Here is a 23,812-nt window from a genome sequence, read left to right as displayed (position 1 = left end):
AAAGCAGCTAAAAACTCAACTTTTAAATTTTGGTTTTGTGTAGCTTTCTCTCTTTATGCTGCCAGCACTTTGGTTCTGAACTACATTGTAATATTTATTTCAAAAGTTGTAAAAAGGCTTACTTTTTACTTAACATTACAAAAAGTTATTACTTAAGAAAAATTTACATTCTTCTGGAGAAAAAGTATAGGATTGACATCAGTAGCTAGTATTGACCACTTTAACCCTAAACTAGAGATGGTACGATACCACTTTTTTATGACCGATACCGATATCATAAATTTGGATATCTGCTGATACCGATATGAATCCGATATAGTGTTTTTTAATCAATAAAACTGTTTTTTTATATCTTGCTGCATTTTTTTATAAGTTCATACTCAAGTTTAAATAAACAACAACACTAAAGCTATTCTGTTATACCTGTATGTAAAAAAAAAATAAAATAAAATACACTGCACCCAAAATATTTCATAGTTCAGCAATAGTGATCAATCTAATAAACTTAAACCTACTCCATCCTTCCTATTCTGGTATTTTAAAGAGTACTTAGCAGAAATATTAAGCAACCTAACTAATAGGGTTGCAAACACCCAGCAAAAAAAATAGCGAACCACCCTCCACCTCATGATGCTTAATTGACGTAATCAACTTTAATTTGATGCAGTGTGAAAAAAAATGCACAGAATTAAATTATTTTTCAAGAATAATTAAATAGATTCAACATCTTTCTTCAACAAAAATGCAGACTGCACAGATGGTTCCTTCCCAAAGGAAAAAGTAGTATAGCTTACTTAGTATATTAGACTTCACAGTTACTATATACAGTAATGGACTTCTATACATTTTACATCAGATTAAAACTTTGGGTGTAAGATTCAGATAATTATTTATTAAAAGCTAGACATTTTAAATGAGAATAAGAAAGAAAAGTATGTCTTTGTGCCCCCTTTTCCCTGTTAATGCCCTATTGGCCCCCCTTGCTAAACTTTGCTAGATCTGCCCCTGCACAGTTACCAGCGGTCAGCTACGTAGAAAAGGATCCTGGTGTAGAAAGTAATATTAAATAAATTCTAACAACAGCTTATCAAGCTTAAACGTGCTGCTGTTGTTCAGCCGCTGGTTTCCTCTTTCTGGTGCAAAGTGGGCCAAAAACAAAGAAGAGAAACGGGAGTCGCGACAGAAAAGCCGATCAGCTGATCATTGATCAGTTTCATGATTGAAGTAGCAACAGGAGAGGGAGGAAGAGAGAAGAGGCAGTCGCTCCATATATCGGTTGTTAAGCTTAACGCGGGAATGCTTTACAAACATTCAGAGATAAACTTACACACTTGCTTTACTTCTCTCGGGGATAACTTCCTCGGAGATGAAATGCTGGTTTGGTAGCGAGGCTACAATACACAAAGCCGCTCTATCACGTGACGCACACTGCTCCGACGTGCTACGGTTATGAGCCGAGTTATGCCGTTGTTAAGGTTAAAATATTGAGGAAGGATACAAGAGGTGATCGAAGAATAACCACACTGATCCGGCCGGGTTAAGTCAAACGATGATTTTAATACACGCGTGGGAAGATCACTACAGACAGCAATTGATCTTCGACTTAATAAAAGCACAAACAATTATTTTATAGATTTAGGGTTTGATTAATGACGCCCCTTCATACGTCACAGATACATTTTATACATAGATCAGATCAAAACCACAATGACTTTTAACACAGTTCGAAAGAACATCATCTTCTATTTTCATGGCCGGTATCTCCTGTCAACCTTTCAGTTCTTGTCTTGAAGTGAATTGTTCCTCTTTCTTGCCGAGACAACAAGGAACGGTTCCTCGTTTACAGAGACACTTTCGCAGTTACAACCAGACATGACTAACCTCTCACCTATAAATAAATCTAACTAATGTGTGTATGTATGTGTTGACCTCACTCAGCCTCTATGTCACCTCTCGCCTACTAACTGTCTGTGTCTCGTCCTTAAATGCTCTCTCTCAATTCACCTGTTGCACTTCTGACCTTTCACCAGAACAGAGGCTCATCCTTATGTGTAACAACCTAACTGAAACTATATATATGTCATCTACCAAATAAATGTTTTAATCAAGAACCTCTACTAAAAGCTTAATATAAAAATGACCTGATATAAGTGTTTTGTAAGCATGTATTGCAATTCCTTCTATGTTCTAGTTTCCCTCAGCATGTATCACCTGGACAGTCACGCCAGTGAAGCTTAAGACCCTTAATGAACCGAACATCAACTCAAAATAAGCACAGATATGCAATATGTATAAAATAGTTATAACTGCATCTGGAATACAAAGTTAATATGATAACCGTATGCATAAACATCTTAAGGCCATCTTAAAGCTATCTGTTACATTGTTAAAGCAATGATCATACTGCAAATTATATTATGCTGGTAAAATACTTTTTGTTCATCCCCACACCATGTCACAAGTTTTGTGAGGTGCTTTTTTGATATTTAATGGATTGGAGTACATTTTTTATTTCTCTCCGATATCCGATCCAGTAATTTACGTCAGTATGGGACCGATACGTAATATCGGATCGGTCCTCTCTACCCTAAACCCAGCAACTTATGTCTTTTAAAATTATCCACCAATCTCTGACATTAACTTATTGAGAGATTTAACTACTCTGTTGTACAAATATCTTTACAGCCATAAAATGCTTGATTATTTTCTCAGTTACTGTTACAGTTACTGTGTGATTCAAATTTCAGTAGGATTCAATATTCACTAATAATAATAATAATAATGGATTGCATTTATATAGCGCTTTTCGAGACCCTCAAAGCACTTTACAATTCCACTATTCATTCACTCTCACATTCACACACTGGTGGAGGCAGCTACAGTTGTAGCCACAGCTTCTTCGGGGCAGACTGACAGAAGCAAGGCTGCCATATCGCAAACTAAATGCTGTGGCCCCAGAAACGGAAACACTAGGAAACGTGGAACATGGAACCAGGAACGATTGAATAGGGACATATGGAGAAATTTAAACCACATGGGACAAGGCGACAGTGGGCAGAGGAAAACACAGGGCTTAAATACACAAGGGAGTAACAAGGGATTGAGACACAACAGGAGAGCACAGCTGGGAGTATTCAAACATGACGAGACAAAGGGGAAGCATAACTCAAAACACTGAACACAGGACATGAGGCTATCAAAGTAAAACAGGAAACACAAGACAGGCATGGAGAAGCAGACTTGACAAGGAGGTATGGCTGACAGGGAAGACAAAGCAAACATAGAGCACAGAAACAAGAGTAACAAAACATGGAAAACAGGGAAAGAAAGGTAACAGAAACCTAAAGACTAAAACTAGGAATATATTTTAACGTGTCTGGGAAAGCTGACCAACACAGCTAATCTCCATCAACTATTCATGCATCTGGGGTGCCTTCAGCACATGAGGTAGAACCCTCTAACTTGGGGCAACATACGCCAAGTTAGAGCTATATACGAATCAATCTCTCCTATTTAAGTAGGATGCTTGGACCTGACAAGGGAGCTCAGCTGCAGGAGGCAGCTGGAAAATGTAAATAAACATCCACGTGCCTTGGGTCCTTTTTCCACATCTAGTTTTCAAACCAGTCAAAAGCAGCACTGAAGTTTGATAAGACAAGGACAGATTTGTTTTAATATTTTGGTCTGCACATTCTACTTTTCTTTTATATTGTTATTTTTTTAATAACAGAATAGGCTGTCTATAATTTATATCAAATTATATCAATGCAAGCAAATTCCACTCATTGAAACAACAAACATGGAAAAAAATGAAGTAATAGAATAGTATTTGAACTTACTGTGTCACAATGCAAAACTTTCCTCTTGGACTCTAAAAATTCTGGAATATTTTTGAAATACTTTTTTTTCCAAGAGGTTTTCAGGGGATTTGTCTTTCCATTCTTCTCCATACAGGGCTGACAGCTTTTTAACCATGTCCCGATAGTTATCACCTTTCTTAAGCGTCTTCAGTGACCATAATTCATCATGCCACTCCTAAAAGACAAAAATCATTGCATTTTAGTTTTATAAATGATAATGTAAAGCAAATACCTGCTGTATTTTTGTAAACACATATACTGTAGCTTTAAATAAAATATTTAATTCTCACCTCCTTCGTAATGAACTCAATTTCTGCCTCATACTTTGGGCTGCAAGTGTTAGCCTCCACCTTTATCATGACTGTGGTGCATGCACTGATTATTCCAGTGGCCAAAAGATTCTTCTCATTAATGATGGTATTGATTAAAGAGCTCTTTCCAGCCCAAATTGGTGGAGAGCCTGTATGACCGCGGGGCAGACGGTCAGCATAGTCTCTCTGAGCTTAGCATGGCTCTCAGTTAAATACCTTCCACAGGAACAAAAGGCAGTACACAGCTTTTTCACACCTTAAGGTTCACACTCCCTTGCTGCCTCCCAGAGTCCTCGAAGAGACAAAAGACTCTTCCTGTGGAGTTGTCTGCTTTCCCCAACTTCCTTACTAGACCCCCACCATTTGTCTTACTGTATGAGTGTGAGACATGTTAAAATCCAGTGGCACCAAGGCATTATACAATAAAATAATGTGATTAATACAAAAGTAAAAGAAATTCCTATACAGCAAAACAAAACAGGGCGTGGCGAACTGAGGGAAAACTAAACCAAAATCTAAACTGGGAAGAGGTAAGATTACCTACGAAGACTGTGACATAAAACATGATCATGAATCTCAACTGGAGCATGCAAAACCAAGACTTGAGGCAGTCAAAACATGAACCTGAACAGAAACATGAAAAACCCTGAGACCTGAAATGACATGAATCGAGACAAACAGATAAACCAACACTGAGCAGGGAGAGAGGACTTAAATGCACAAAAGGGTAATGAGGAAAGTGAAAACACCTGGGGAGAGACTGTAGGATGGGGTAGTGCAGTAGTAGATTGTTTGATGGATAAGGAGGTGTTTAGATTCTTGGTATGTGAGGAGGGCCAAGAGTGGGTCCTGTACTTGTATTTCATTATTTTTTAACAGATTTTGTGTTTTGTGTGTTTTTTCACTCAATGTAATTTCCAGATGATTATTGTTCCCATGGGCTATTTACATACTTTCAATATTTCTTTACTAGAGTGTTGAAGCTAAGCCAAAGAAAACTGGTACATACTGTAAAACACCTTATAGGATACACCCATTGCTAGGGATGGGTATCGAAACCCGGTTCTTGTTGAGAACCGGTTCCCACTGTTTCAATTCCTTGGAATTGTTTGCCATTTTTGCAAACGATTCCCTTATCGATTCCAGTCGCCCCGAATGACGTCACCACGTTGCGGAGCGTCATTTACCTGGCAGGGCGCCTAAGCAGCTCAAACGCTAAAAAGTTTGGTTATACTTTACGAGAATGGATGAGGGCAACTTGCAATACTTGCAAACTAGATATTTCATTTAAGGGAGGAAACACTACGAATATGCAAAAGCATTTGCTCACAAAACACGCGATGACCTTAAATGAATGTTGTATTTTTTATTCCGCTCCGGACTCGTGAATCTCAACCATGCAGCAGCGGTAACGTTTGCACGTCCTCTCCCATTAATGCGGCAAGTAAATAGCGCGATCTGCCTTATTACAAAACCTGCCATTACTGTGCGCTGCATTTAGGTGACCATGATGAGAGAGACAGACAGAGTCTGGTTGGCTCAGATGCTGGCAGTTCTCGCTGCAGTCTACTGTTAGCGTCTCCTTTCAGACGAATGTCACCGAATAGTGACTAAGTTTGTGGTAAAAGGTTTGCACCCATTTGCCACAGCAGATGCCCCCGATTTTCGGTAAGTGAATGTGTTTAATTGTAGACAGGGACATTACTGGATATTCTTGTGTAATTGCTACAGAAGAATATTTATTTTATTATTTTACATTTACAATTTTTTTTCCTGGGGATCCTGTGAAACCCCATTGAAGAGCCATAGGCTGTGGATGTCTTAAGGTCTCACTGTTGGGTTTGTAAGGCCATGTTACTCCTAAATTTCTATCTTGTTCAAAGAGAAGATATAAAACAAAGTTCTAAGCTAATCGACCTTGGTGTTCTCCTTTTTTAAAAAGAATCGATAAAGAATCGATAAAGAATCGATAAAGAATCGAATGGTTAAACAGAATCAAAAATGGAATCTGAATCGTGAAAATCTTATCAATACCCATCCGTTTCAGTTCAGTTTCAGTTTTATTTGTCATGTGTAAGTTAGCACAGGGTAAACATTGCAATGTCACTCAGCAGAATGGTACAGTAGAAAAAAATTAATAAAATAAAATAATAAAAAATAAATAGAAAAATACTAAAGAGCAAAATATTAATAAGATGTAGTAAAAGAAAAAAAGAGATTTTCAGTTAACTGAGTAAATATATATATATATATGTATATATAAATATATGTACACACTAGTGATTAAATAAAGAAAATCTTAAATAGGAATGTGAGGGGGACGGGGGGCAGATGGGATATTGCACAGGAATTAGCAGCAATACAAACTAAACAGTACAAAAGTTTTTTTGTGGCAGTTGTTACAGTATTGCACTTTTTAAAATATAAATATCAATAAAGTGGAGTGACCAGTGCAGATTGTACAGAGTACTTGTGAAGCTGCAGGGTAGCTTCTGAGTGCGTCCTGTGTAGTGTGGTGTGTGTGTTTAAGTGTTGTGGTTGAGGTGTTGTATGGCTTGATGGTAGAAACTGTTTTTAAGTCTTGTAGTCCGAGCAGACAGACTCCTGTAACGTCTGCCAGATGGTAAAAAGGAGAACAGCTGATGTGCTGGGTGGCTGTGGTCCTTGATGATGTTGTGTGCTTTACGGAGGCATCGCTGAAGATAAATGTCCTGAGTGGCAGGAAGCCTCGTGCCAGTGATGTGCTCTGCTGCCTTCACCACTCTCTGTAGTGATTTACGGCTGCTGGCAGAGCAGCTTCCGTACCAAACTGTAATGCAGCTCGTCAGCAAGCTCTCGATTGCACACCTGTAGAAATTTGAGGTGATGTTGGCGTTCATGCCAAACTTCCTCAGCCTCCACAGGAAGTAAAGCCGCTGGCGAACCTTCCTGATAGCAGCGTCTGTGTGAAGGGTCCAGGAGAAGTCCTCGGTGATGTTGACTCCAAGGAATTTGAGGCTGCTGACCCTTTTGACCTTGACACTGTTGATGTGGATGGGCTGGTGTTCCCTGACTGGTCGTTTCCGGTAGTCCACTATCATTTCTCTAGTTTTGCTGATGTTGAGAGTCAGGTTATTTTCCAGACACCACTCGTACAGTGCCATCACCTCCTCTCTATAGGCCGTCTCATCATTGTCTGTGATGAGGCCTATGATGGTTGTGTCATCCGCAAACTTGATGATGATGTTGGTGTGTGAACAGGGAATATAGGAGGGGGCTAAGCACACAACCCTGTGGCGTACCTGTGTTTAGGATGAGTGGTGAGGAGGTATGCTTACCAACTCTCACCACCTGGGGCCTGTTTGTGAGGAAGTTTAGAATCCATCTGCAGATCGGTGTTCCCAGCCCAAGGTCGACGAGCTTTGTGGCAAGTTTTGAGGGGATGATGGTGTTAAATGCCGAGCTGTAGTCGATGAAGAGCATCCTTGCATATGTATTCACTTTTTGCAGGTGAGTGAAGGTGGTGTGCGTTGCCAGGGCGATGGCATCCTCTGTGGCTCTGTTTGTCCGATAGGCAAACTGAAGAGGGTCCAGTGTGTCAGGGAGGGAGGAGCAGATGTGACCTTTGACCAGCTGCTTGTGGCACTTCATGATGACGGATGTCAGTGCAACAGGACGGTAGTCATTCGGACAGGAGACCACTGATTTTTTGGGAACAGGAATGATGGTGGATGCTTGGAGGGATGTGGGGACCACTGACTGCCTCAGGGAGAGGTTGAAGATGTTGGTGAACACCTCTGCCAGCTGGTCGGCACACACTCTGAGAAGCCGCCCTGGGATGCCGTCCGGTCTTGGAGCTTTGTGAGGATTGACCTTTTTAAAAGTCCATCTCACAGCTTCTGTTTTCAAGTTAAAGTTACAGCCTCACTGTCCTCCTGAGGGTAGAGGATCTGCTCTCTGTTGTCTGCGTCAAAACGAGCATAGAAGTTATTGAGCTCATCTGCGAGAGATGCAGTGGGCTGAACACTGCCTGTGTTGTCCTTCTTTTAGTCAGTGATGCAGCGCAGTCCATTCCACAGTCGCCTGGTGTCAAAGCTGTGGTAGCTGGACTCCATTTTGTCCCTGCAGTCCTTTCTGGCCTTTTTTATGAACTTTCGGAGGTCATACCTGGCTGCTTTATATGCATCAGCATCCCCGGAGTTAAAGGCAGAGGTCTGCACTTTTAGCTTGGCGTGAACATCTTTATTTACCCAGGGTTTCTGATTTGGATATATGCAGACAGTGGTTTTTGTGATGGTATGATCCATGCACTTTCCAATATATCCAATGACAGAGTCTGTGAGTTCATTGATGTTGCCATCAGCTGCATCCACAAAATCTGCTGCATCCCTCCCCATTGCTTGATGTAATTTTCTGGATAACCATTCTTTCCCAGCTCAGTTTCCACAAAGCTTTAAATGTTTCTTTTTTGTTGTTGTTTGATAATTAATTACAAATCTAACAACATCTTAATCACATATTAATAAAAGTAGCAGTCTTTAGACAAACCTGTTTTCGACATATAAATAAAGATATTTGTTTACACACTGGCATCCTGTTACATTAATGTAGCTTCACACAAACACAGATGTACAGCAGGCCTTCAGTGTGGACTTTGTTTCAGAAATGGTCATGATGTCGGTTTGGATATGTGGTGAGAGGGAAACATGAAGATGAAACCAGGAGATGTCCTTACTGAATCATCAGAGCTGAACAGGTGATGGAGAAACAAGTTTACCTTTTAGGTGACATGAATGAGTTGAAGGGAAGTTGTGAACTGTTTCTGAGAGACAAATAACACCAGGATCCTCTGTAGCTGACAACTGGTAACTGTGCAGAGGCAGCTCTACCAAAGTTTTGCCATTGGGGACAGGTAATGCATTAACAGGGAAAAGGGAGCAAAAAGAAATACTTTTCTTTCTTATTCTCATTTAAAATGTCAAGCTTTTAATAAATAATTACCTGAACCTTACAACCAATGTTTTCATCAGTTGCAAAATGTATAGATATCCATTATTGTACATAGTCATTTTTTTCAGGGTCCCATTATAATTTCTTCAGAAGTAAGTACTGTATATGTTGTATATGTCCCACATTTTCTAGATTCTGTACCAGTACTGTGTGTAAAATGCCATCAAAAAGTCAATGAAGTGTTATTCTTCCTCACCTTCTGTCTCCTTTCACTTTTTAAAGGTTGCCATGTTAGAAAAAACATTTTGCCCTGCCATGCTGTTAATTGATGTGGTAAATAAATAGTTTATGAAAATATCACTAAATCTGTCAGTTATTATTTTTAATATTCAGTAATGATCATGTCTCACCTCTTAGTCTCCTCTGTCTTAATTTCAGGTTTCCACCATGTGTTGTAGATAGTTCAAGAGGTTAACGCGACCAAGCAGGCTTCGGGTTTCAGCTAAGTACTGTTTAGAATACCAGAATAGGGAGGATGGTGTAGGTTTAAGTTTATTAGACTGATACATATATACCAACAAGACAGTGTACATCACTGTGACAACGGTGTTTGTTTTCATTCAAAGGTTTTTATTATAGTGGTGGGCTGGTCTCTAATCAAAATGCCCAGGCTGATTTTTTGTCCCAGTCCAGCCCTGTATGCAGCTCATCTGCAGTCTGGAGTTACCTACATCTTCCTACTCGGAAGGCAGAATTTCCGAGTACCGAGTACAATCAAAAGTACCACGACTGCAGTTTCCGTGTTGGACGTAAAAAGCACACGTGATGCTGTGACGTAGGCTAGAATCATGGCAGAAGTCGACGACGGTCCAGGCCTGGGATTTCTCTCGTGGTAATATGCACATTATTTTTTCCTTTCTGTTGGTAGGTGGCACAGTGCAATTGTGGCTAGACAGTGCTAACATGTAAGCAAGCTAGAAGACTGGCATCCTTGCTGGGTATCCAGTTAGGGAAGCAACACATCAATACAAGAATTCTGAGTAAAACCAAAGTTACTTTCCCTAGTAACTAGTTACTTTGAAAGTACCGAAGTAACTGAGTTACTTTTGATAGAAGTAACTAGTAATGTAACTAAGTTATTAATTTAAAATAACTTACCCAACACTGGTTTTCAGTTCTTTGAGTCATATCAAAGTGTTTTAGTATTTGGTTAAAATGACTTATGAAAAGGAAAAAAGATAAGATCACTGACATCTTCAGTATTCTGAATATTTTTTCATGAACTATAAACTACATTCACTCCTACAGGAGAAAGCCAAGTGCACCAAAGAGAGAGTGGCTCTTTCTGCTACCACACAGATGTCTCTAGACAGGAAAAAGTAGTAAGACATAGAAATAGAAACACATGTTTTACATTAATGCTGCTGAGATCCAGTGATCAGTGGTGCATGTGGTACTTCTTTAGGGTTGGTGAATCTCCAGCACAGACTAGAAAGATGCAGCAGAAGCCAGATGCCCCGCTACCAACAGGTGTGGGACACGGCTGTGGGATTTTATTACTTTTTAATTCATTTTGTGTTTCCCTCTATGTAATTTCTGGATTATATTCCCCAGAAGTTATTTACATACATTTAGTATCCCTTTCCTGGAATCTTGAAGCCAAGCCAAGGACAAACAGTTTGTGCCCCCAGGACAACTTAACCGTCAGGGGCAAGTCTGTACTGGTCCAGATTGTAAAACAACTTTATAACACAACCATTTCCTGAAGTCATTTTCTAGATAATCATTCTTTCTCAGTGCATTGGACACCAAGATTTAAACGTTTTTTTCTATTAATTAATTAGAATTGTAAAATCATTTGTCACATATTAATAAAAGTAGCAGTCTTCAGACACACCCTGCTTTTGACGTATTTAAAGTCACCACAGTGTGACTTTTTTCTCTTAGGAGCTGGTACAGAAAGACCCCAGAGGAGAGGGTGAAGCGCACAGAGAACCTGAAGAAGCAACACTCGCTGGGCTAATTCATGACAAAACATGCCCCGACCTGTGACCTGCTAACCACATGATTGTCCTTCAGTTAGCTTTGGAAATTCACACGAATGTATTCACACACAAAAACACGATCACAGCGCTGTTGGTTTCTGTTGGTCACTGTTGCTACTCACCGAAATTATTAGTTTCAACAGCTGATTGTTATGATGAAGAAAAGAATAAGTAGCTGTAGTTAAATGTAAGCCACAAGAAGCTCAATTGAAAACACGTAAAAACATTTCTGTGCCTGAGTACTCTGCCTTTGTTGTCTGTCATGTTTTAGCATGCATATATTTAATATCAAGTGCTTATAGCTGTAAGTTGCACACAGACAGTCACATAATGTAGTTGTTCTGAAAATACAATATTTTAATGTATATGATTTATTCCTTCAAGGGCTTTAATTACCAGTTCGTGCATTGTTTTGTTCTTTATGCTGAGTGTACTATAAAATGTATAGTACTCCAAGTCTGAGTCGTATCAGGGTGTTTTAGTATTTGGTTTAAATGCCTAATGAAACGGAAAAAGGATAAATATCTGTGTTTACACTCTGGCATGCTGTTACATTAATGTAGCTTCACACGACCACAGATGCACAGCCGGCATTCAGTGTGGACTTTGTTTCAGAAATGACTGTAGAAAAATAAATTTACAAGACCAAGAAACAATATAAGACATTTTAATGAAATAGTATTTCTGAAATATTGTGTGAACTGATGCGTTCACTGCAGCACCACGCTGACTTCATATTTGTGCACTTGTAGCATTCAGCATTGATGTTTTTCTCCCACATTGCTGTGTGTGTCTTTTAAAGGATGATTTATTTCATTTAAAATGTCAGATTGTCTTTTTTCTTCAATGTCCAGAATAAAATCTGAAATTATTTAAATTTTCATTGAATTTAATTCACAATACAGTTAAATTATAACCTAGCTAAACTAACCTAACTATAACTTAGCCATAAGTTTTTGACATGAGCTTCTTTGTTGTTTGCTTTACCGATGTTTCATGACCCAGTAAATACGTTCAGCATGGTTTCAAACAAGGATCCTACTTAGATATTAAATTCTCGCCTATGATAAGGTAATAAAGCCAAATATGAACAGCGGTTATGTTTATTTTTCAAAAATCTCTAAAAATAATTTACTGTATTTACACAAACTATGTAAAACATCATAAATAAAATATAATAAGGACAAAAATAAAATACTAATATACAGAAAAGGTCCTTAGTTTTAGATTGTAGAATAATTTTTGTGTAGTGTTTAAAACTACAGTAGTGTGAAAACGTATTTGTCCCCGACCTGATTTTCTTTTTTTTTTTTCTTGTACGTTTGTCACATTTTAATGTTTCAAATCCTCAAACGGGGGATTTAGGAAGGAACGCTGGTTTGAATGGGGAGTCGAGGAGGGCATTTACGTGAAAAGGCAAAGATCATCTCTGAATCGAGGAGGGGGAATAAGGGTACATCTTTTGCCATCTTACAATGCTGTGATTGTAGACATTCCCAAAGTCTGTGATTGGTACTCAAGGCAACTAATCAATGGTCATGACAATTTGCATATTAATGATCAAGAAACTGACCTCGCAGTCCATTGTTTATTCAGTGGGCTAGTTTCAGTCCTTGTGCAATGTGCTGTTTATAAGGTTGGAGAAACCTGCAGTCAGCTGAGACTGAAGAAGTCACTTGGATAAGGGTGTTTCTCCCTCTGACGCTACGTCCAGATGAACAGAATCAACCTTTTGGGACCTTCATTTAGAAACTCCATTTTGTCTTTACTAGTATTATTTTTGTTTGATTTGTAAATTTGTTTGCTGTTCTGAAACACTGAAGTATGACAAACACAAAAATAGGAAATCAGGAAAGGAGTAAACACTTTTTCACACCACTGTATGTTTGTCACGCAATGCAATCAATTTTTTGGTGATTTTAGGGTAAAAAGATCTGGGTTAAAAACAAATTTCCTATCTAATGATTACAATAAATATTTGCTTGCACGTAAGATTTATTGAACAGTATACAATATCAAATGCATGCATTCTTTTAGAATCAGTACAGATGAAGCAAGAAAGCTAAATGATATACTAGCTGCATCACAGTGTGCTGGATTAATTAACATTTAAATGCTCTATGCAACAATCTCAGTTTGGTTCATCTTTTTCTTCAACAACTGCATGGTCACTTAAAATTATGAGATGTAAATATCTTTGTTTCACCAGTGTAATAAAGGAAGCACCTTAGTACCTTTTTGTAATGACATTACTACGGTTACAGGAAACATGACAGTAAATGCTAAACGTGAATGAACTGTTACAGGAAGAAATAAAGTATGGTGGGTGGAAGAAACACGAGAGAATTACTGAAGACAAAAATCAAAACAGGAATTTAACAATATGCACAGAAGTAATTAAAATTTTAAACATTTAACGTAACAAAAAATAACAAAGAAACAACCTGAACCTAAACTCAAACTGTAATATATTCACCAATAATTCCAAACCCAGAAAAAGCTAAATGGCAGGGAGATGACAGAAGTAGCTGATGATTTCCTGCAGCTTTACTTAGAGCCATTTCTCACTATTTGTCATGTACACATATTGTATAACTGCAACAAACAAGTATTTGTCATTAGAACTGTGATGTAAAATTGGTACCTTTTCAGTGCTGGATGAGGCTCAATGTTTAACTGATAAACACTTACATTAAAATAAATGTTCCCGTCCCAATGAACCAACAGTATACACATCAACTTAAAACATTAAATTATGATATTTAAAACAAGCAAAAAAATCAAAATGCTTTTGGAAACTGTAATCTCAGACTCTTACAATTAAAACCATAAATCTCAGGTTTAAATGGAGAATGCATTACATGTCTTCACGCTCTGCTATAAATGATTAAAAACTACAACAAATTTTTAAAAAGAAAGAAATCAAAACATGATTTAGACACTCGTGATTAACACCTTAATATTAGCAGTTTTAATTGATATCTATAATATTCAAGATGCTTTTTGTATAAAATTCATTAAAAAGTCAAAAGTACACATAAACACAACATTAAAAGAGAGCAAAACAAATATTACTGTGATAATATGTAAAGACCTCGTGTCTCTAATCAGTGTTTCCTCAGGGATGTCCTGTGGGTTATCAGGCCTCAGCTGTTTCTGTGGAGCAAATGAAAAATGGGTGCTGGATGGATCAGTTAAATTTAAATAAAAACCAGTGCTGTCACCGTTAATCTCGTTAACGTGAACCGATCCATGTTAACACGTCAAAACTGGCAAATCCCTGTTAACGAGTTAACGAAGATTAGTACCTGTGAGGGGTTAGAAGTTCACGCTAACGCCGTCATCACGACTAACACGATTAATAATTAACTCATCTGGAGAACACTCTGACTCAAAATCCTCTGAATGTTTCTGTCAACGCATTTCAGGCAGTTTGTCCGAAATTTGTCTATTCTGCACTACAGATGGGTTGAGTGCATTAAAAATGTTTATCGTGTTAACTTTGATGACGTGTATTAACATGATTAATGCTAACAGCACTAAAAACATTGTTCAAAATAATCAGAAAAATAGTTCATGATCACAGCCTTTTAAACAATTTGTGACATTTTAAGATTTACCCAGTGTGGTTACTTTTTTTCATCTTGATCGCCATTAAGTTCATCACAGTGTTTCTTCACCATCTCAAGATGTTCCAAAACATCTAAAAACAAAGTATTTGTTTTTATTAAATATTTATTGTTAGTGTTTGTATTGTGAGGATTCCTAACACTTTATATATTCTGTTTACCTGGCAGTGAGCAGGCCTCAGTCTTGAGTGAGTGTTCAATGGACTCCTCCATGGTTTTCTTCAGCGTCCTCAGGACAGTTTCCTAATTTATCATCAAAGCCTTTGTTACTTTTTAAATAGGCAACTATTGAATCCAAGAATAACTGGACAAGAGATAAATTATTGGTTTGATATGTTTCAAGACTGCTTGAAAAAAAAAAAAAAAAACCTTCAAATCGTTCAATTGCTCCAACATGGCATTTTTTGCCTCTTCAAACATGTACTTCTTTGACTCCACATGTCTCTCAATAGTGTCCCTCATCCTCTTCAGGGTGCCTGGTCCTTCAAATGCTGCTGCTTCTACAAGGAGACAATCATTTTCATGCACAGTTGAATAGAAATACCGAATTTTTCTAACCATAAGGCGCATCGGATTATAAGGCGCATTAAGCAAAACAAAACAGTAAGATAAGTCAAACTTTACTCAACTCATTCTTCTTGCTTCCTCCACTTCCGTATGTGAAATGTGAAAATGAAAATTACCTGAAGCGCCTCAATGCTATGCTTTATATTAACCAAAATGTCATATAACTGTATAGTGTAGTATTAAGTGGACACGACCCTGATAATAAAGGCATTAGACTACGTGTCCTTTAGTGGTAGAATGTTGGAGACTCTCGCCCACATTTGTCTGTAGAAGTAGATAACAGGGAATCATCTCTCAGTGGAAATGTACTAGAATACTGTGGTTTAGACTAGAGTGAGACAGTTTGTAATAAAACTGTTAAGCGCACACTGCCATTTGGAGATTCGTGGCAGAGTGTCATGTAGGACGCATCTCCCTTCTGGAAGTAATAAAAGTGTAAAATGGTCTAGTGAGCAGTGTGTTGTCTTCCATTAGATGCCTATGAGGAATCGAAAGAACTCGGTGAAGTGTTGATATTTAACACGTAACATTGATTCATTATTGTTGAATTCTCTCACAGCTGCTCTACTCCCATGTTGTTGCACTATATTAATGACTAACCTCGTATTGTGGATGGATTATCTCAGCTGTTCTCCTGACTGAAGTTTGGTCCGTTTACAGCATCTTGACATGTGAATGCATTTCTCCCTAATCATCGGGAACCCCCACATTAACTTTCATCGAGTGGAAAAAAGTTAGCATTCATCCTCCAGCTTCACTGTGTTTATGTTATGCAAACATAGGTATGTTCCTAGCGATTATGTAGCACATCATTATATACCAGCTAGTCCAACTTCAGTGTATAAAAGGCTCTGAGATTTTATGTCCTGCAATATTGTTTGGGGTGGAGTTGTGGGAAATGACATAGGCAGAGGTTTGAGGTACTGCACTGCTGCTCCAGAAGGGAAGATTGTATTTCTGAGTTAGTTCTGTTACCTCCTCATGTAAGTTTTGTTCCTGTTTGCCATTCTTCACCGTGATGCTCCGAGTGTTAAGTTCATGACTAGAAGTAAATTTCCTTAAATATGTTATTTGGCATGTGCCACTGGCTGCTGCCATTATGTAGTAGTTTATTTGGCCACACGACGGCACCAAAGTTCCTTGTCAATGGTTAGAGTGAATGTTTCTGCTTATAGTATCGCATTACCACTGTGCTTAATTGGAGTTATTATATATTAAGTCATGGATATATTTATATGGATGTGTTGGTTTATTTCATTGGATATTTTTGAGTTTATATTAGTTTAGCTTCTGCAGTAATATATTCGGTCTCATGGCAATTTATTTGTTACTACAGACTGCTGGCAACACTGAGCATCTAGTTGGCAATAAAACGGCCGGCGGTGACAATCCAGCAAAGTGGAAGCGTCTTGTCCTCCTTCCTGTATCCTGACCGATACACTATCTTGTTAGCTGTTGAACCTAAAAGAACTAGCCCTCACCTAACACTTCTAAACATTCAGTAACCTTACAAAAGTCACTGCTGTTTAGTTTTCTCTCTTCATTTATGTCTGAAGTGATAGCAGAGCTATACATTTTGATTTTTTCAAAAATCTCTCAGTCAGAATATATATGTGGTATATCATATTTAGGTGGAAACTAGTGAGCTAACTTCCTGCTAACTTCTAACTCAGCTAAATTTAATAAATTTTGTTTTCATGGATGTCTGGTTGTTAAACGGATTACAACTGGGATTATGCCGCGAGGCTGCTGATTATGGTAGCCGTAATGTTCCGACAATCCATCAAGCGATGTGGCTTCGTAGCTTACCAAAGTAGTACTAAAACATTTTTGACAGATTTTTGAACGCTGTGTACCACTTAAAATCAATTCGAGGTCAGTAGGCATAACCAGAATTCATACATAGGGCGCACCGGATTATAAGGCCCACTGTTGATTTTTGAGAAACTAAAGGATTTTAAGTGTGCCTTATAGTGCGAAAAATAAGGTAATTCACCTCTTTCTTACCTTTGTAGCATCCTTTCATGTTACTCCTGATTGTCTCTGTCAGACTGTTGTAGATCCATTTCTTTTGTGTGAGGATGGTTTTGTTGAGCTTTGTCTTCATTTTTCTTTCCTTAGAGACATGAAATACGGATTAACATTATTTAAAACAACATTAAGGTAAAATAACTACAAGTTCAGTGTTTGAATGACTTTCTAATAATAGCTAAGCTAACAGGTTCATGGATAGGGAAGTTCCCCAGCCAACATTTATATGTGGGGCCCATATGGTTTTGAAATGGGCTGAAAAATGGGCCCCGTATAGGATTGTCCGCGGGTTCCGTGATGGCCCCATATAGGTGTTATGTTAGGAAAATCTGGGAACTAAATGGGCCCCAACTGGGCAAAGTACACAAAAACCCACCCGGGCCCCATAAATCAAGTTTTTTGTGGGTACCATGTGGGCACTACATAGGCTAAAAAGTGGGTTTTAAGTGGGATTGTCCGCGGGTTCCATAATGGCCCCATTTTATAAGCCCATCTCGATGTTATATTGGTAAAATCTGGGAACTAAATGGACCCCAACTGGGCAAAGCACACTGAAACCCACCTAGGCCTCATTTTTCAAGTTCTTAGTGGGTACAACATGAGGAAAACATGAGCTAAAAAGTTTGAATGGCATGATCTTTTACCTCTGTCTGGAGAAATGTCAGTTGCAATTTGACATTTTTGTACTTTTCAATCAGTGAATCAGTGTTGAGTGAAAACGCATCAATGGCCCCATTGAAATTTCCACATTTTAGGTCGTTTCTGAATGGGGCAAAGATGTGGTTTATAATAGCAGTATTAGCAAGTTTATGATATAGTGCGATTTGGATACATGTATTGTTGTACATATTGGTGCTGTTCAGAATTCAATTATTCTCACGGGAAGGTCTTTCTGAATTTTTCATCAATGCTTTCAGTCAAATAAGACGCTAATATCATGTTGAGGTCTTTTCGCTTCCCTTTTTTTGGTTTCTGGATGCCAACATTCCTAACTGCAGACTTTAGCGTCTTGTGAAAAGATCTGCCACTTGTTTTCTGAAACAAAACAGAATTTTTATTTAATTTTTTTTAAACACATGGTCACAAAGTATCCTGAGGTTTTGATCCTGTAATTAAAACACATACACTGGGGTGTAAGAAGGACCTCAGTTTTCTTTCACATAAATTTTGGGATTTTTCAACTCCCTCACGTAGGTGTTGTTCAAAAGCTTTTGTAATGTCTTCAATTGCTTTTTTGACTCGATTATGTTGGATGCTCAAGTTCCCCTCAAGGACTGCACACACCTCGTTTTTTTGTTCAACCTGAAATACAAGAAAGATCATTATTTAAAGCAGTAAAACATCACATAATGGTTCTTTACTCATTTTTGAGGCGGTCTTGAGAAACCCAGGCTTTTAACAGGAATCTCATGCATAAGTTCAGTCAGACAGGTCTGTCATCATTTGTCTGCCTCTGTCTATTCGTTATGTCACTTCCATTTTTCCACACTATTGAACTCATTACTCTAGTCTGATCATTTTTTGCCTTCTGCAAATCAATCATCCTCTGTTCTCTGTGTTTTTATATGATTTTTTGTCATTCTGCCGTTCAGACTCTCATTCATGCAACTTGCCCCCTCCCCAACTTCACCTCAACCTTCCTGCGGTCACTCAGAGCCCCATCCAAACTACTATTTTCACTACCCCAAGAATCTAGACTCTCTGGGTCCTGTCCTAACTCCCATCATTTCTGTGCTCTCATTGGTTCACTGGAGTCTCATTGGTAAATAACTATTTAATCAAATTCTGTATCTCAATAAATAATATTCAGTTCTTCCAAATAATCTCTCTCCTTTCGATCACTAATAATAAATTACCACATATAGATTTATGATGTCCAGTATCCCACATTTTCAGTGAAGGTCAGCATGCCTTACAATATATGTTAGTAAACTTTAGTGAACATTTTATGAACATTTTTATTTTATGCATTTTCTTTAAGAAGATTATAAATGAGGCTTTATTGCCTGATCTTACCACTTCTCTGCTTCTGGCTCCTTGAATCAAAGACAGAATCCCATGAGCTCCAGACACATAGTTTGAGGTCTCTGAATGAGCGTCATTTAGATTTTTCAAAATTTCCTTGAGTTTCAGTATTTCTGTTATAAATTGAAAAAGAAATATAAATCTGAGCAATACATTTTCTGTTACACAAAAACATACCATCACTGGTAGTGACTTCACCTACCATTGACATCTGGATTTACATTCTCCCCTTTGAGGAACTCTTTGGAGCTCACTGTGAAGACTTGGAAACTATCCTCACTGAAGTGATTCTGAGAACATTTTTGTTAGTCAGTTTTTATTTTTGGACCGTTTAAGAAAATAATTGTTTTAGATTTTGCTGTCAGATTGTAAATTTACCGTAATCGTTTCCCGCTTTTTGAATTCATTCTTCACTGCTTTCTTGACTTTGTATCTTTTAGAAAGGAAATAAAAATTGGATGTAAAAGTAATTTATTGTTAGTATTGTAATGGAAAATTTCAATTATTCTTATTTAAGGTTCAAGCATTTGTGTGCATACTTAGTTGTGGCACTGTAATGAAAACTTCCACTGAGCAGTCTAAAACTAGATGAACTTATTTCAGCCTCAGTAGTTGAAAAAATAACTCCTTTTGCAGGTGGTGATAACGGCAAGAGCACGAAACAGGATACGCATTGTTCAGTTAGGTTTCAGAGCGAGCTGCGTCACGTGCTGTATGATCACTTTCGGACTTCCTCACTTTTTTGGGGAATAAATAAAGGTGAGAGCTGCACTTCTGTTTCAGAGACTGCATGACGGCGCCTGACTGCGTGTGCTCTCTCTCATGCGCATGATAATAACGAATGTTCATTACAGCCGAATGTGTCTGTGGACTTTGTTAATTAAATTTCTACAACAGTATTTATCTAATTAAAAACTTATTAAAACACATATACATAGATTTTTTTTAAATGTATAACTTTTAATAATGACTTTTAAACAAAGTCTTTTAAACTTTTAAAGCAACAAAAGTGAATCATATGGTCACCATGTGTATCTGTAACTATCTGTGTAACTTTCTTTGTAATTTGATTTTTTTGTATATTTGACTTACATATCATCTGGTTTTTCATGATCTGACTTGGTGCAGATAAAATGAATTTGCTGACACTCGCCACCATTTCCCAGCAGGCTGCTGGCACCTTCCAGGATGTCCCAGGCTTCTCTTTCTGATGCTGCTCGAGTCATTTCAGTCACAATCCACACTGTAGAACAACTGGCAATAAACTGAAAAGGAAATGAATACATGTAAATTATAAATAACTAATGCTTTGAAGAAAGATAACATGACTTCTGTGAATTACCTCTGTCCACATTTGATCTCTGCTTCTATTAGAGTCACCGTTTCCAGGAAGGTCCACGAGTGTGACATGATCAAGAAAATCATTGTCTGGCACTTTGACAGTCACACACTTCACAAGTGGCCAGTACCACCTCTTTACTTCTTCTGTCTCATTTGACTCACTTCTTGTATATCTCACAAATTTTTCAGACAATCCTTCAGCCTGCAAAAACAAACAAACAAGATAAATACAAGCCAATTGAATGTATGTGCTCATAACAAAGATTTTAATGATTGCATGAAAAAGAAGATGGGAAATTAAAATAAGACATCCTAAAATCTGAAATTAAAACCAGGAAAATAAATCCAAAGTAATTAGATTTTTTTTTTTTATTAAAAAAAAAAAAGAAACCTTTTTCATATTTTACTGTGGATCACAGTAAGTGGCCTGGTTCTTATATAGTGATTTCTTCTACTGCATGTAAACATTTGAAGCACTTTATAAACCTTGCCTCATTACCCCAAGCACTTTTTTCTGGGTATGTTATTTCTAGCTAACACTTACAAACATTCATTCTCTGATGGATGCATCAAACATCAACTGGGGGTTTGTAGATATTTGGCATGCAGACTTGAGGGAGCCAGGGATTAAACCCCCAACCCTCCGATTAGTAGGTGACCTGCTCGACCTTCTGAGCAGGAGTTTTACAAATGTGAAACTCTTCAACACCGCCACAAAGAAAACTGCAAGCTCCATAGTAACAGGATAATCAGACAGCAACAGGATAGTAAACCATAAAATTTTAACCACCACAATTTCACTTGTTTTTTTGTTTCTTGTTTGATGGATGTCAAACATTCTGGAAATGAGGCACATTGACATATCGCCGACATATATCTGCTCAGCAATAAACTACAGCAACATCTGCTTCACCAGTGCTTTGATTCTGTCTGCACTTTCCATTAGAGTGGCATTACACAGCGTGGACATCTTCCTGCTGCAAAGGTGCAGCATCAGGGAAGCTTAATGCTGCTTGGGTAACTATTGACTGCTCACTATGTGATGTTCATAAGCCACACACTGCTATGTATCTCACCCAAACTGTGGTCTAATATATGTTTTAAACTGCAAGTATTCCTTTGTTCTAGAAGAAGAACCAGATTTTATTTTGGTCTGTATTACTGCACACTTACTGAGTCACTTTCCAAAATTTTTATCTTGGGCTTCAGAAACTCTGGAATATCTCTGAAATATTTGTTGTCCATGAGGCTGTGAGTTAATTTTCCTTTCCACTCTTCTCCATACAGCGCTGATAACTTTCCATCAGGGTCAAGACAATCATCATTACCACCATCATCATCATCATCATCGTCATGATCTTCAAGAGCCTGTTTTAGGGACTGCACCTCATTTTCCCAATCCTAAAAAATAAATAAATTATATCTTAATTTTAGTAAAGCAGTTTTCTAACACATTACTTTACTTCAAGAATCACCATATTCATATTTCATTCTACCTCTTTTGTAATGAACTCGATGTGTGCCTCATACTTTGATCCATTGGTAGCCTCCACCTTTATCATTACTGAGGTACATGCACTGACACTTGCAGAAGGCAACAGGCCCTCCTTATTTATGATGGCATTGATTAAAGAGCTCTTTCCAGCCCCAGTTCTACCAAAGACACCAACCAGGTGTCTCCTTTCTGTCTCCAAATCTTTGATTTGATCCCTGTTGAAAGAGATTAAATATGGATTAACTGACCCATTCTCAGAAACATCAAACTGAAAATGCAGTAAAATCAGAAAGATTTGTTTTTTAAAATGTGTTGAAAAAAATCGCCTTACTACTGGAACAAACTACACAGCTCCATGTTGAGCTCTGACCGAGTTTAAATCTTTAGTTTAATGTAAAGGTGGATATGTAAAGCCAGCTCATATACACGTACTATAATGTTTGTGCCTTTATTTTGGTAACTTCCTTTGCAAACGGAAGTGAATGTTGTAACGGTAACTAGCTTGATGTACAAAAGACGCAAGAAAACGGTAAACTACTGGTAACGGAGAAAAAAGAGAAAAACACGGCTAAACTGTATAAAAATGAATGGTTCTAGCTACAGTCGACAGGGGAACAAGGTATGCAATCTACATAATTTAATTTGAGCAATCGGAAATGTATAATTTGTATTGTATAGTTTAATAGAAAGCACCATAATCATTAGTTAAACTAATGTAATGAACTGTTAAAATGATGTTATATGTATAGCATGCAATTGTTTTCTTTGTTTGTCTAGCTCTTACGTTGGTTCGTTGTCTCATACACAGCAAGCAGTAATAAAAGTCATTCAACAACCATCAGTTCTGGCCTTCTCAGTTCGACTGGATGCCACAATCTTTATTATACCCAATATCAGCAAAATGTTCCTCCAACTATTTCTTTTTGCTCCAACTTACTTTCTACCCCCCCCCCCCCCTTCCTAACCTTTATTTTTTCTTAAAATGTTACATTTTCTCAGATTAAGAACTTGATATGTTTTTGTTTTCTGTTGTCAATAAAATATTAGAGTAAGAGATTTCATGAATGTTGTTTTTTTTTTTCCATTTTCATTTTACAGACTGTCCCAACTTCCTTGGAAATGGTTGGAAGAGCGTCCAACAAAAATAGGAAATCTTTATTACTCACTTTAGGAAAGCGCTGAGCTTGTCACGGCCATGTAGTCTTTCACTGACACGTCTCATTATGTCTTTGACATCAGACAGTATTTCTGTTTCTGTCAGAGGGAAAGTAAAAAACTAATAAGTACGAACCTGGAACCAGTGTAATGCAAATATGGTCCACTGATATGTACCTGACTGTGATCCTGCTGCAGAGTTGTATTGTCGTTTAGGAGATGGTTGCCATTCGACGAACTCACTCTGAAAAAGTTCTGACTTTCTTTTTCCTTTTTGGATTTAAACAAAATGATAAAATTTAAAAAAAAATCTATGAATATTGAAACTTCTGATTATGGTGTATTTTAGATGTTGCAAAAATAATACTGTGAAAATAAATAAATAAATTAGATGTATTAAAATGAGAGTAAGATACATTTTTCT

At 37.7% G+C, this 23,812-nt stretch overlaps 2 protein-coding genes across 7 annotated transcripts in view; one reads left to right on the top strand and one right to left on the bottom strand.

Moving 5' to 3' along the window:
- ccp110 (centriolar coiled-coil protein 110) overlaps positions 1-23,812 on the top strand; it is a 664,638-nt gene that overhangs the window by 70,631 nt on the left and 570,195 nt on the right. Inside the window, exon 14 of one of the 3 annotated variants that reach the window (XM_080300273.1) lies at positions 11,048-11,149. The exons of the other annotated variants lie outside the window; for them this stretch is intronic. Within the exon in view, the coding sequence (XP_080156399.1) occupies positions 11,048-11,123 (76 nt within the window). The 3' untranslated portion in view covers positions 11,124-11,149. Of the gene's footprint in view, positions 1-11,047; positions 11,150-23,812 lie in introns of those variants that run through there. 3 annotated transcript variants of the gene reach the window in all.
- Positions 13,123-23,812, bottom strand: part of LOC113020774 (nuclear GTPase SLIP-GC-like) — a 45,080-nt gene continuing 34,390 nt past the window's right edge. Inside the window, exons 6-22 of one of the 4 annotated variants that reach the window (XM_080300255.1) lie at positions 23,566-23,658; positions 23,400-23,487; positions 22,235-22,448; positions 21,912-22,139; positions 20,740-20,940; positions 20,490-20,662; positions 19,776-19,830; positions 19,600-19,687; positions 19,389-19,510; positions 18,498-18,674; positions 18,253-18,407; positions 18,017-18,134; positions 17,349-17,457; positions 15,144-15,274; positions 14,936-15,017; positions 14,766-14,848; positions 13,123-14,301 (exon numbers count right to left, since the gene is read on the bottom strand). In XM_080300255.1, coding sequence (XP_080156381.1) covers positions 14,775-14,848; positions 14,936-15,017; positions 15,144-15,274; positions 17,349-17,457; positions 18,017-18,134; positions 18,253-18,407; positions 18,498-18,674; positions 19,389-19,510; positions 19,600-19,687; positions 19,776-19,830; positions 20,490-20,662; positions 20,740-20,940; positions 21,912-22,139; positions 22,235-22,448; positions 23,400-23,487; positions 23,566-23,658 — 2,108 coding nt within the window. In that variant the 3' untranslated portion in view covers positions 13,123-14,301; positions 14,766-14,774. Of the gene's footprint in view, positions 14,302-14,765; positions 14,849-14,935; positions 15,018-15,143; positions 15,275-17,337; positions 17,458-18,016; positions 18,135-18,252; positions 18,408-18,497; positions 18,675-19,388; positions 19,511-19,599; positions 19,688-19,775; positions 19,831-20,489; positions 20,663-20,739; positions 20,941-21,911; positions 22,140-22,234; positions 22,449-23,399; positions 23,488-23,565; positions 23,659-23,812 lie in introns of those variants that run through there. The other 3 variants (XM_080300253.1, XM_080300254.1, XR_013908510.1) reach the window with 3 other exon arrangements.

Source organism: Astatotilapia calliptera, chromosome 4, assembly GCF_964374335.1.
Source record: "Astatotilapia calliptera chromosome 4, fAstCal68.1, whole genome shotgun sequence".
Classification (NCBI taxonomy): domain Eukaryota; kingdom Metazoa; phylum Chordata; class Actinopteri; order Cichliformes; family Cichlidae; genus Astatotilapia; species Astatotilapia calliptera.
The sequence above is the reverse complement of the archived record's forward strand: the minus strand, read 5'-3'. Positions and strand labels throughout refer to the sequence as shown.